A 12,500-nucleotide genomic window follows, 5' to 3' on the forward strand; every position below is an offset into this window, starting at 1 on the left:
TTATTAGACTGCACACCAGCAGCTGCTTTGTATCTCAACAAGTAATACTGTTCTAAAACCTCCTAATATTGTAACTGCCGTCAGTACCCATGTGTCTACAGCATGGATTGCATTTTACCCGCGTTATCTAGTGTGCCAAAATAGAGCAATGATTCCCCCCGTTAAATATTCCCCCAGTGTGAGCTACTGTGTCTTGCTGGAGATAATCAGGACAAATGTTTCTGCGCCTGCTGTACTAACTATGTCTGGACAGCCTATCCTGCTTCCACAGTTCAACATTAATTATGTTCCAGCTAATGACAACATTTTTTAAATGTTATTGAGACTGATGATTAACATGTTATGGCTAAAAATGTAACATATAAGTCCCTTTAAAACAGCTGTTCTGCTTTCTAATTTTAACTGACTGACTGTCTGACTGACTGTGAGGGTTTCTATTTTAAGGCATTTTAACATTTTGTTTTTTTTTTTCCAATTAATTCCTTTGCAGCAATGGGGACAAAACTGATTATTTAACTGTAGACCAGTTAGTCAGCTTTCTGAATGAAGTAAGCTCTTTATCATTCATTAACTTCTCTGTGTGTTTGGCCCATCGCCCTCCTTGCAACTGCCCTGCCTTACCCCTGTCCTGTGGTGGCTAGAAGTTGCCCTTTGGCCCAAGTTGAGCATCATTAAAGCTTACTTTTATTATAGATGGACAAAATTTTAAAATGACTTCCAGTCTGCCTGGAAGGGCAACTTCATCTAGCTCCCCTATCCTGCCCATCCTCATCCCGTTCCCCCTATCCCCTCTGTCTGTGGCTTGCCTCCCGGTGTCTGATTGGTGTTGCCATGGCAACGGTGGTGTAGAGGTTTCTGTCCTGTTGCTTCCTGCTCGGCTCATCATGCTTCCTGCTGTCTGTGTCTGCGTGCCGTGGCCGTCTGCAAACCTGCTTAGTCCCTCCGCTGCACAGTTGTGTCTCTGCTGTTCCAACCCCTTTATTCTGTGCATCATGCTTTAATGGATCCGCCAATAGAGCCAAAGGTTTGGTTAGATTTATTCCCACCTGGCTTCCTGAGTAGGCGGTAGTGTATACTGATTTTTTTATACTGTTGTATCATTAAAATAGCACTGCCTTGAACCTCGCCAACGCAAACAGCTTCATTCCCTGTAAGCAAATACTCACCCACTGCCCTAGCTCTGCACCTGTTAATGTGGCTTACGTTCTTTTGTCAACATATACCAATGAAAGATGTGTATGATACATCTTGTCTCAAGGTTATTCTGCCCTATTTGAGGCCATATTGATGAAGCTGATAAAAATAAGAGTGCTGGTTCAAGATAATCGGCCTGATCTGATTTGCTTTATGTGCCTTGGTTTGAGTCCAGAGATCACCAGGTCTTAGATAAGCACTCTACTAAATGAATATGGGCCCTGCTGGTCCTATATCCCATTTTGCATTGTTGCCTTGGCCTTACTGTTGTGTGTCAGTGTGTCGGTTGTCGTGCTGTGTCTGGTAATGGGTGAACCGGTTTGTTTTTTGGAAATAAATGCGTGTATGAACAAGTTTTGTGTAGATCACTATGTGTATGTGTGTATGTGTGTTGTTCTTCAGAACCAGCGCGACCCCAGGTTAAACGAGATCCTTTTCCCGTTCTACGAATCCAAGAGAGCAATGCAGATTATCGAAAAATACGAGAGAGACCCAGACCGGAGGAAGAAAGGTAAAGGAGAAGAGTGGAGGGGAAAAGGGAGGCAATTTTTTAAGCTGCACTGCCATCTGTCTGTGAAGCCTTGAAGCTACATCACACCTTTTCTACTAGTATTGTTCTCTGCTGGAAAATTAAAAGATAATTCTGGTTATTATTAGCTTGGGCCTTTAATCATCTTTGATGTTTTTATGACTTTACATTCTTAACCACCATTTATGAGAGTGCTGCACTCAAAAAGTTACACAAATAAGCCTTTCAACACAATAACACTCACCTCAATGTGACCTTCTTATATCTGATTTCCTGATTATCCACTACCTGAAACATGCATGTATTATAGTACAGATATGTTATTTTTAGCCATACAGTAGTAGTGTTTGTGTTATTTCTGCATTTGATAAGTGCAAACTGGGTAAATGGGCAATGTCTGCCCATTTATTTATATAATTGTAAATTATTTTGATTTTAGACACTCAAAAACTATTGTTAAAAATGGAAATAGGACTCTGGTTGAAAATAACCAGAATTATCATTTAGGACAACTTACATTTAAAGGATAAACAAAGAATGTGGACAAATAACACACTTTGTGGTGCGGTGAGATGCAATACATTTTTTCCAAGAGAAAAACTGACAAAGATTTACTGTAAGCTGGATGTGCCAGGGACAACCTAAGCTCAAAGATCCATGAGTCTCCTTCCTCCCGCAGGCCACATGTCCAGCGACGGTTTCTGCCGGTACCTGATGTCAGATGAGAATGCACCCGTGTTCCTGGACCGGCTGGAGCTGTACCAGGAAATGGACCAGCCGCTAGCCCACTACTTCATCAGCTCCTCCCACAACACCTACCTGACAGGCCGACAGTTTGGAGGGAAGTCCTCTGTGGAGATGTACCGCCAGGTCCTGCTGTCCGGTTGCAGGTAGGTTTCAGTCAGGATGGCGTGAATTCAGATGTGAATGTGCAGATACGGTCACACTTAAACTGATACAAGTACAAGTACACACATTGACACAGTGAAAGTGTGTATGTCTCTGAAAGTGTGTATATGCATATTAAAAAAGAGTGAATCCATGATGATCCCCATAGTGAAATTTGGTGTTTGATGTTATATGCTTTGTGTCAATTTTCATTTAGGCATGTGTACACATGAGTGGATGTGTGCATGTACAGTGTGTGTGCACTCCACTGAAGTATATGTGTGTTTCTGTCCTGTCAGATGTGTGGAGCTGGACTGTTGGGATGGGAAAGGAGAGGACCAGGAGCCTATCATTACTCATGGCAAGGCTATGTGCACAGACATCCTGTTCAAGGTGAACATACAAACACACACCTCTGCTCCATTCAGTTACACATTTGCAAAGGTCTTGCTTGGTTGCTGTTTCATGATGCAAGTCTGCCCCCTTGTGTCAATAGTATGATACTACAGCTGTTACTGCTACTTCCTCTTTTTCTTCCTCTTCTTCCTCGCCTTCATTATCATCATCTTCTTCTTTTTCTTCTTCTTTTTCCTCTTCCTCTTCACCTTCTTCTTCGCCTTCTTCCAACAGGATGTAATCCAAGCCATCAAAGAGACAGCGTTTGTCACATCAGAGTACCCTGTTATCTTGTCATTTGAAAACCACTGCAGGTAAGTGTGTTGTTAGTTTGACTCAGAGGTAGGGATTCCAGCTATATTGACCATTTAGTAGCAATCACTGAGAATATAGAAATATTTATACCCGACTTGCAGGATTCATACACTGTGATTCGGGAAAGTAAGGTTGTTTATGTGTAGTAATATTGCCTATCTGAATTTTTCTCTACATATGTGCACACATTCATATTGTGTATGCCTTTGTCTTCCAGTAAACCGCAGCAGTATAAGATGGCAAAATATTGTGAGGAGATCTTTGGGGACCTTCTCCTTAGACAGCCTGTAGAGAACTTCCCGGTTAGTATTCACTTCCTGATCTGCTGCAAGGAATGAATAAAGAAGGAAGGGACAATATGTCATAGCAACAGTGGTCTAAACTTGCATTTGCACCAGACTTTTGTGCCACTAATGTTGAAGTCAATGACACGGGAAGGGAAAATCCACCCATAAACATACCTCTGCTTTATGAACTTTGACAGGACAGAGATTCAACTATATACCAAAATGCACTTTACATAATGCAGACTGATGTATTGTTCTCCAGTGTGCACTCTAATTATCTTTGTTACTGGTCTCAAAACATTGGCCGTCCAGTAACTGCATAGCCAAACATCTCTAGCCAAACCATGGTACAGGTAGCCACATGCAAGTTTCAAATTATCCGATTTATTAAATGAGGTAGTTATCAATAGACAAAGCATTCATAAGGACACTAACCTGTTAAGACATAAACAATGACAAAACAATGACAACCACACAGACTTCTCCACAAACTGCACCAACTTGGGCTCAAGTGCTACTTGATGACACATTTGTCTCTTCCCTCTTTGTACATTCCTTTATCTGCTGCACCTGGCTGTCAGTCCTACTCAGAATTTATTACAGTTGGATGGCAGTCATCCATATTTAAAATCGCATCTCTACATTTAATCAGTTTGCATGTTGCCTTGTTTTCTTTTATAGATTGAAGCCGGGCGGCCCTTACCTTCCCCAAATGACCTCAAACGCAAAATCCTCATCAAAAACAAACGCTTGAAACCTGAAGTTGAGCAGAGTATGTGTACAGTTCTGTCAGTTGAATTGTTAAAATTCTGTTTACTGCTTCATGAAGTACCTATGGGGAAACCATCTTGTTTTGACTTTGTGTGTGCTTGTCTGTGTCCTACAGAGCAGCTAGAGTCCTTTAAGAAACACATGGAGGCAGGAGAGACCAACACCCCTGCCATCATACTGGGAGAAGAGAATGAGGAGGATGCAGAGAACGGTCAGCTACCTGACAGTGTGTGTGTGTGTGTGCACGTGTGTATGGGTTAAATTATCAACACAGAGTATAGTATGAATGTGTTGCAGAGATTGGAATTTATCGGGGTTAGATGGGGTTTCATTTCTCATGTACTCACTTGAGTTACAGTATGGAGAAAGAGATGGGTGCTTGAAGTGTACACTTTAATACCTTCTGAAAAATTGTTAGTTTATTTTATTTTTGAAGAAAAATTATAAATTGCATTTTCTAATGGTTTTGACCAATGGTTTTGAATGTTGGTGAACCCTAACCTGGACTTCTTGACTTTGCCATGTGTCTTTAGTGCTTTACTCGTTTTACCAACACATATTTCATTTTTCTGTCAATTCCATAGCCATTAAATACACTTAACACACTCACTCTAATGATACAAGGAAAAAATGTGATTCAGAACAGGTCTGAATCAAGGAACAAATTAATTAAAACGACCTTCGGGGCAAGAGAAACAGTTAGATTAACAGAGAAAAGCTGAACATTTAGCCCGCAGTGATGTGCTACATCCTTTTTTCCCCCTGTGGCAAAACGTTTTCTCCAAGTAGCATTTCAACATCATAGTTTTTTTTCACGATTAGCAGAAGTCCAGTTAACAGGTCTGCCCTCACATATATTAGTCCAGTCTCCACTTAATTTGCATTTTTTTAAATTGAAATCAACAGGGAAATCACTATCACTTAAATGAAGTTATATTAAGTAGAGCCTTTGATTCTGCAAATACTTTATTGGTTGAGCACACCCAACAAATATCATCAGTAGTAAAGAAGTAGTTGAGTGGCTCCAAGTGAATTTCTTTGTTTGTGTGTGTTTGTGTGTTTGTGTCTGTGTTTGTCTGTATGAGTGTAGGAGAGAAGGAGCCTGAGGACAAGGAGTTGAACTCGGAGGCACCTATCAGTCTTTCAGAGGAGCCCAGTGAGAAGGAGGCCAACAGCGTTTCTCAGAGCAACACTGTCAGCTCGAGGAAAGAAGAGGAAAGCAGCAACAGTATCAAGAAGGTGAGCTGACCCGAGAGAGCTCTGAAAGAATAACAATAAAAACAACAACAACAAAAAGATTTTATTCTTTAACGCTTCATGTGCCATAGACCTTCAGTAAGGCACTGGACAATTTAAAAACGTCTCTAGTGTTATAAAGGGTTTGCCTTTGGTCATGACTTCCATGACTTTCATTTCTTACATTTTCTTGCCCCAAAAAGTAAATATTTTACTGTGAAATAGCTTTGTTGTAGAGTTCCAAAACATTAATTTAAAAATGTGGTCTGTAAAACTTTACTCTGTTACGTGCTCAGACCTCTAGACAATTCCAACAAAAAAGTAGGAGCAATATTTAATGTGTTTTTTTTTTTTTTTTTTTTTTTTTTTTTTTTTTTTTTCTACAAGTTCTTAAGGAATAGAGGCTATTTCTGTTGTAACATGGTATAGCTGGTACCGGTCCTGTCACCTTGCCTAAATCTCCATTTGTCTCATTCAATAGGTAATCAGGCTCTATGGAGACTGTCTGATGAACACAGTTTGTTCAGATTAGGCATTCAAGCTTTTCTTATGAGTCTAAATTGCTGAAAATCGTATAAGCCAAGAATACCTGAAGCTTAAAAATATCTGAATTAAATGCTTCTCTTTGACGAGGTTATAGTAACAGCCACATGTAATAAATGATAGATTAGCAATCTGTCATTGATGAATGACACACCAGGATTTATTCTTGGAAGAAGATTTTAAGATTGGGAGTCCGGTGTTTTATAACGAGTTTACTTTTTTGAATGTGTGTACATCAATGCTCAGACTGGAAAACATTAGCATGGAGCCCTGTCATTGTACAAAGTATTATTACTTCAGTAACATAAGATACATAGGCTTTACATACATTCTCCATAGGGTGCATTTTTTGTTGTGTTGAAAAAAATTGCATTTTTTAAATAATAAGTAAAAAATAACCGCATTCACAATACCAGTTATTGCCTAGCTGTGTGTTTCCCTCTTTGGTGCAGCTGTGGCATGTGCTCAAATTATTGGATCATTTCGTCTTCTTCTTCTTCCTTTAATTAAAGAAATCGTCCTAGAAATAAGCCACACCATGTTGTGTGTTCGACAGGATAATGCCTCACTCTGATGTAAGCATATGTGTGTGTGTGTGTGTGTGTGTGTGTGTGTATTTCCAGGTGGCTGAGGATGAGGTGACAGAGATCTCTGAGGCCACAGAAGCAACAGATGCCACAGACATCTCTGAAGCATCAGACCAGGACAATAACAAGAAGGCAAGCACACACGTGCACACACACACTTACAGCACATAGTGAAAAACAATCTGCCCTGTCTCTCCTGTATGTTTGTGAGAGTTCTCCTCCCAGTGACCTGTACAGATGACAAACATAATGTACATCTGTGTGTATTTCCGGTGCAGGGCGGGGAGGCAGCGGAAGAATCTGAAGAGGCTCTGATCGCCCAGTACACCTACGTCGGAGCCACCACTAACATCCACCCCTACCTCTCAGCCATGGTCAACTACGCACAGCCCGTCAAGTTCCAGAGTTTTGATGTTGCAGAGGGTAAGCTTGTGTAACTTGGAATATTTTGCTTTTTATTTGTCAGATGATAAAGTTCTTGAGTACTTGGAAACATTGGAACTGAGATATATAGTTCAAAATGTATTGTATCTACAAAAAAAATGCAGTGAGAAAGTTAAATATTTTTTTTCAAGACACTGGCAGTACAATTCCCCTCTCATGCAAAATGTCATTTAGTAATAAATATGGTGATGTAGGACCTAAGCTTATTCTACTGTTTTCCTCATCATGTCCCTCTGGATGAGAGCATCAGCTGAATGCCTAAACTATGCAAATGTGGAAGTATCTGCAGTGCTCTCCCATTGCAGTAGCTATTTTTTCCCCGACTTTGATAGTTAGATATACAGTTCTCCTGTCAGACTAAATGCCATTGCAGTTTCTCCAGTCTTTTACTACAACTCTTTCTCTTGTCTTTTAGAAAGGAACATCCATCATAACATGTCATCTTTCAACGAGTCTGTTGGGCTGGGATATCTGAAGACCAATGCCATCGAGTTTGTCAAGTATCCTTTGATTAGAAGTGAACCTCCACTGCACTGCTAATTTAAAAAAATGTAATTGCCATAATCAAAAATGGCAGAGAGGTCAGTGCTGCTTCCAGCAAGATACACTTTAGATCTGATTAATGCTGGGAAGACAGAATACAAGCATGGCCAAATAGTTTCAGCGCTTAGTAGAGTTGCAAAGTAGGCGGGGTTATACTGTGTAGTTAGAGTTCTTAAAGTAAAGCCTATTAATTTTTCCAAATGTAATGCAGTGTTTTCTTCCTGATTGCAATCACTGATCTGGAATATAATATAGTATAGTATTGAATGTACTGTATCTGATTATATTTTGTGGCTTTTGCTGGTGTATTCACCACAGTAATAGTCAATGAGGCTTATGGGTACTGTAGTATTTAGTGCCATTTAAACATGATTTTGCAGGAACAAAGCTGAAATGTAGACGCCATGTCTATAACATAACCCTGTAGTGTCATTTATTTATCCAGGAGACACACGTGACTCTGTTTTGAGTTATTTTGTGGTTACTGTCAAAAGTAATGCGAAACAAATGCGAAAATGCTTCCAAAACCTGCAGCTCCTTCCACTTCAAAACTTTATTAATTAATTGCCACTCTATCTCAGAAAATCTTTTTTCAGTTTGTGTCAAAATGGAGATATGTTCTCTTAGAACAGAAATGAAAAAACGACAACTTTGAGTTATAACTTTTCTGTTTTGGTCACCTCTGGATTTAGGTCACCCAAAGTGGAGCTGATTGGCGGGTCAAAACCAAGTTTATCTGCCATATTTGTTTCTGCTCCACTGTCAGAAAAAAACTCTATGTCTCTGGAGACTGATGTGCCTTTGGACTATGTGTGCAGGCCTTTTCCACCGCACTTGAAAACACACACACACGCACACACACACACACATGCTCCAATGGGGCTGCTGGACTCAAGCTGTTCCATTCTAAAAATAGTCCTGCGGTCTGTTTGACGCACACACACAAGCACTCACTCATATGCATACACACACACAAGTTCCCCCTCGTTTTTTTTTTTTTTTTTCTTTCTTGTTCATTTTCCTGAGCGTCAGCGCAGCTACAACAAGCGTCAGATGAGCCGTATCTACCCCAAAGGGGGCCGGGTGGACTCCAGTAATTACATGCCTCAGATCTTCTGGAACGCAGGCTGCCAGATGGTCTCACTCAACTTCCAGACCCCAGGTACCGCAGCACGCAACATGGGACCTATGACCTTACACACACACACACACACACACACACGCACATACACACATGCACAAACACTTACATGCACACACGCAAATGCAGACATGTGCAAACAGAGGCACTCACACCGCGTCCCCTAGCTTTCTGACCCATGTCTGTGCAGGACACTGAACCACTGACCTCACACAAGTACACACACACACACACACACACACACACACACATATGCTTACATCAGAGTGAGGCATCATCTTGTTGAACACACGACATGGACCCGCTTACCTCCAGTCTTCACCAGCTATCCAGCTTACATGCATGTAAACACATCTACGCATTTACTTACACACACACGCACACAGACACACACACACACACACACACACACACACAAACACACAGCCAAAATCATGCACCACAGGTACAGTGTGTGTTGACCTACACAACAACAGTGCTGGTGTGTTGGGATCTGGTCATGTTGCCTGTTTCTTTCTCGGTTTCACTGTCCATCATAACAAGTCATTTAGTTTTAAAATTTGGTTTTAAAATCCTGTTTTTCTTAAAACAAGGCAAAAAAAAAATCTTTTTCCAGAATTGTGTCATTTTCTTAATACTAGTGGTCTGATCAGCCTTATTCTGACTTGTTTCAACATATTTATACTTAATGCTATGTTTCTACGGAAACAAGGGAAACTGCATGGAAACAAGTGGGATTATCTCATCCCACTGACAATTTTTTTCAATTATTTTAAGTAAAACAAGATTTTAACACAGAATGTGACTCAAATTGACATGTTATCATAGAGATTTTGCAGTGTGAAACCAAGATGCTTTTTTGTTTTTTTGTTTTTTTCTTGTCTGTTTTTGGCTCTTTTTTTTTTCTTTTGGGGGAGGGGTATTAAAAGAAAAATTTCACATGGGGTACAACACTCTTTACTTACTTACTTACTTATTTGTTTGTTTGTTTACTTATTTACTGATTTATTATTTAGTCATAAGTAAGGAAGGAAGTTTGGAAGTTAGGAGAAGAATGTGTGATTTTTTTTTTATGTGAATAGCTAAATAAATTGTTTTACAGTTTTTACAGTTCTACATTTCATGACTATTGATTCACTAGCCATTTATTTCAAGGCAAGAACTAAAGAAATCACAACACACTTTTAGGTAGGATATCGAAACTACATTAACTGCACCTGCACCATTAACTGCACCTGCACCTCATAGGACCGATCAAGACACACACACACACACACACACACACACACACACACACACACACACACACACAGCCAGCGGAGATTTGACACGTACAGAGTTTGAGTTTCTCAAAGTGGTTTGCAGACCATCTTGCAGCATGAATCGGCAATTTATGCATGCATGTAAACACACCTTTTTTTTCTCTTTCTGTCTTCATCTCTGTTTTTCTCTCTTCCTCTCATGAATACACTCACAAACATGCACTGCCACCCACATACAAACACACACACACACACACACAAACACACTGATTGAGTGACGCCTGTTGGAAAACAGCTGCTGCCCCATGGCCAGAGGCAAGGGGGTTGGACCATATGGCCTGCTGGGAGCGGGCATGTGCAGGGCTGGAGGGGGGCACACAAGGGGCGGAGCCACAAGTGACTGAGGGATGGATGGTTAGAGGAAAGGAAGGGAGATGGAAAAAGATTCCCTCGCTGTCTCTCAGTGTCTCTCAATTCAACTCAGTTGAATCCAGTGAAGCTTTATTGGCATTGCATTTGAATAAAAACATGTCACCAAAAAGACATTTTCCTACAGACGATGAAGTATGAGCAATTAATATAATAAACACTGTTGTGTGATGAATAAGAGAGAAAATTAGTTTTTATTTAGTTACTTTAGACGACAGTGTACCTCAAAAAATCTCCATCTTAAGTCATTTGGTGACTATTTAGTCGCAAAAATCTCAATCAGTGGGTTGAGATAATCATACTTACTGCTAATCAAGTTGTTTCCAGAATTTTCTTGAATTAAGAGTCATTTTCCTGATACTGCCTAATTCTGCCTTGTTGCATCATTTTTATCCCAGAAAAAATCCTGAAACAAGTGGAACTGCACTGGAAACAAATGGGGTTATTTCATCCCACTGTCTTTTTTTATTTGTTTGAAGAAAAAATTTCAAACTGAATATGAGACAAAATTACTTGTTAAAAGCTGTGGAGCTGTGTGGTTTTTGTATGTATACTATTACTAAGGTGGTACAGCAGGACCCTGTTTCCACCTGGTATTAACATCCATCCTGAGTGATCCGATCACAAGCTGACACTTGTAAGTACAGGTGGAAACAGAATCAATGTGTCCGCAGTGCATCTTGAGAGCCAATTGCTCAGGCCACGTTCAGAGGCAGCATGTGTGTCTGCATCGCATTAGAAATGTAAACAGACGTGTCCCAGGACACATTGAAAAGCGGCCTACTCACCTGGCGTCCTCTGTGAATGTACATGTTGGAGTTACTAGAAAAATACTACAGAAATACTACAGGCCACAATGTGAATGTGTGCTTGTTTCTCCATCCTCTGGGTTTAATTTTCTTTTCTTTTTTTTTTTTTTTTTAAAAAAAACCTTGTCTGTCATTTCTGACATACATAAGAGCCACGACAGCGTGAGAGTCCCCACCCACGTGCACAAAAAGTCTTAAGTAATTGACAGCACATTAAAATAAGGCTGGAGTAGGCAAGAATGTCTCCTTTTGTCAAATGCCTGGTGCCTGTTAAATGACATTCTATTTTTACTTTATTTATTTATTTATTTATTTATTTTGTGCAGAGGAGGGCTAGCAAAGTAAGAATTTCATTGTACGGTGCTACCGTCTGTTTTACTGTGCACATGCTCTCTCTCTCTCTCTCTCTCTCTCTCTCTCTCTCTCTCTCTCTCTTTCTCTCAACAAAAGAACAACCTGCAAATGTAGATGATATGTGTTTATCTGCATATCGAGTGGGAAAGTGAGATCTGATCACAAGTGGGCAGGTGAGACGCATGTGGAGACGCATTTTAATGCCACATGTGAGCAGACAGACTGACAGCTGTCCGCTTTATGATCGGATTACCAAAGACACATTTTACTACCAGGTCGACGTGGGACATCACTTTGTTTCTCTCTCTCTCTTTATGGGCCAAGCAAAGGAACATGTTACAGGGACAGTGTGAAAGTATCACTCATCACAACACTACATAAATGAACCGGGTTTTTCACATTGGCAATTTGCTTCAGTGTTTTGGTTTGCATTCGATGTTTGTGTGACTTGTGCTGATTTCTCTCTCTTCCTCTCTCTCTCAGATTTGGCGATGCAATTGAACCAGGGAAAGTTTGAGTACAACGGGTCCTGCGGGTGAGAGCAGCGCCCCACTTCTGTCCTTCCCCCATCCCCGTCCTCCATCCCATCCCTCTCTTCCTCTCCTCTCGCCACTCTGCAAAGCTCATCAATTAAAACGCGTCACATCTCATTACTGGGCGCCGGCAGCGATTGTAGTCACTGTCCGCCCCAGGATCCAGTGAGAACCATGGAGATGCAAGCTCCTCTCACTCAGTTCAGGCCCTCCGCCATCATCTATCTCTTCCTCTCACC

At 40.7% G+C, this 12,500-nt stretch overlaps 1 protein-coding gene across 1 annotated transcript in view; it reads left to right on the plus strand.

Annotated features, from left to right (window-relative positions):
• The window catches only part of plcb4b (phospholipase C, beta 4b), a 93,059-nt gene that overhangs the window by 65,521 nt on the left and 15,038 nt on the right, over positions 1–12,500 (plus strand). The window contains exons 12-25 of the mRNA XM_030047413.1: positions 491–548; positions 1,597–1,705; positions 2,403–2,613; positions 2,911–3,004; positions 3,242–3,321; positions 3,540–3,624; positions 4,291–4,381; positions 4,496–4,591; positions 5,471–5,619; positions 6,783–6,878; positions 7,025–7,169; positions 7,606–7,690; positions 8,771–8,895; positions 12,212–12,263. Coding sequence (XP_029903273.1) covers positions 491–548; positions 1,597–1,705; positions 2,403–2,613; positions 2,911–3,004; positions 3,242–3,321; positions 3,540–3,624; positions 4,291–4,381; positions 4,496–4,591; positions 5,471–5,619; positions 6,783–6,878; positions 7,025–7,169; positions 7,606–7,690; positions 8,771–8,895; positions 12,212–12,263 — 1,476 coding nt within the window. The remainder of the gene's footprint in view (positions 1–490; positions 549–1,596; positions 1,706–2,402; positions 2,614–2,910; positions 3,005–3,241; positions 3,322–3,539; positions 3,625–4,290; positions 4,382–4,495; positions 4,592–5,470; positions 5,620–6,782; positions 6,879–7,024; positions 7,170–7,605; positions 7,691–8,770; positions 8,896–12,211; positions 12,264–12,500) is intronic.

The sequence above is a fragment of the Myripristis murdjan genome, chromosome 24, assembly GCF_902150065.1.
Source record: "Myripristis murdjan chromosome 24, fMyrMur1.1, whole genome shotgun sequence".
Lineage (NCBI taxonomy): Eukaryota > Metazoa > Chordata > Actinopteri > Holocentriformes > Holocentridae > Myripristis > Myripristis murdjan.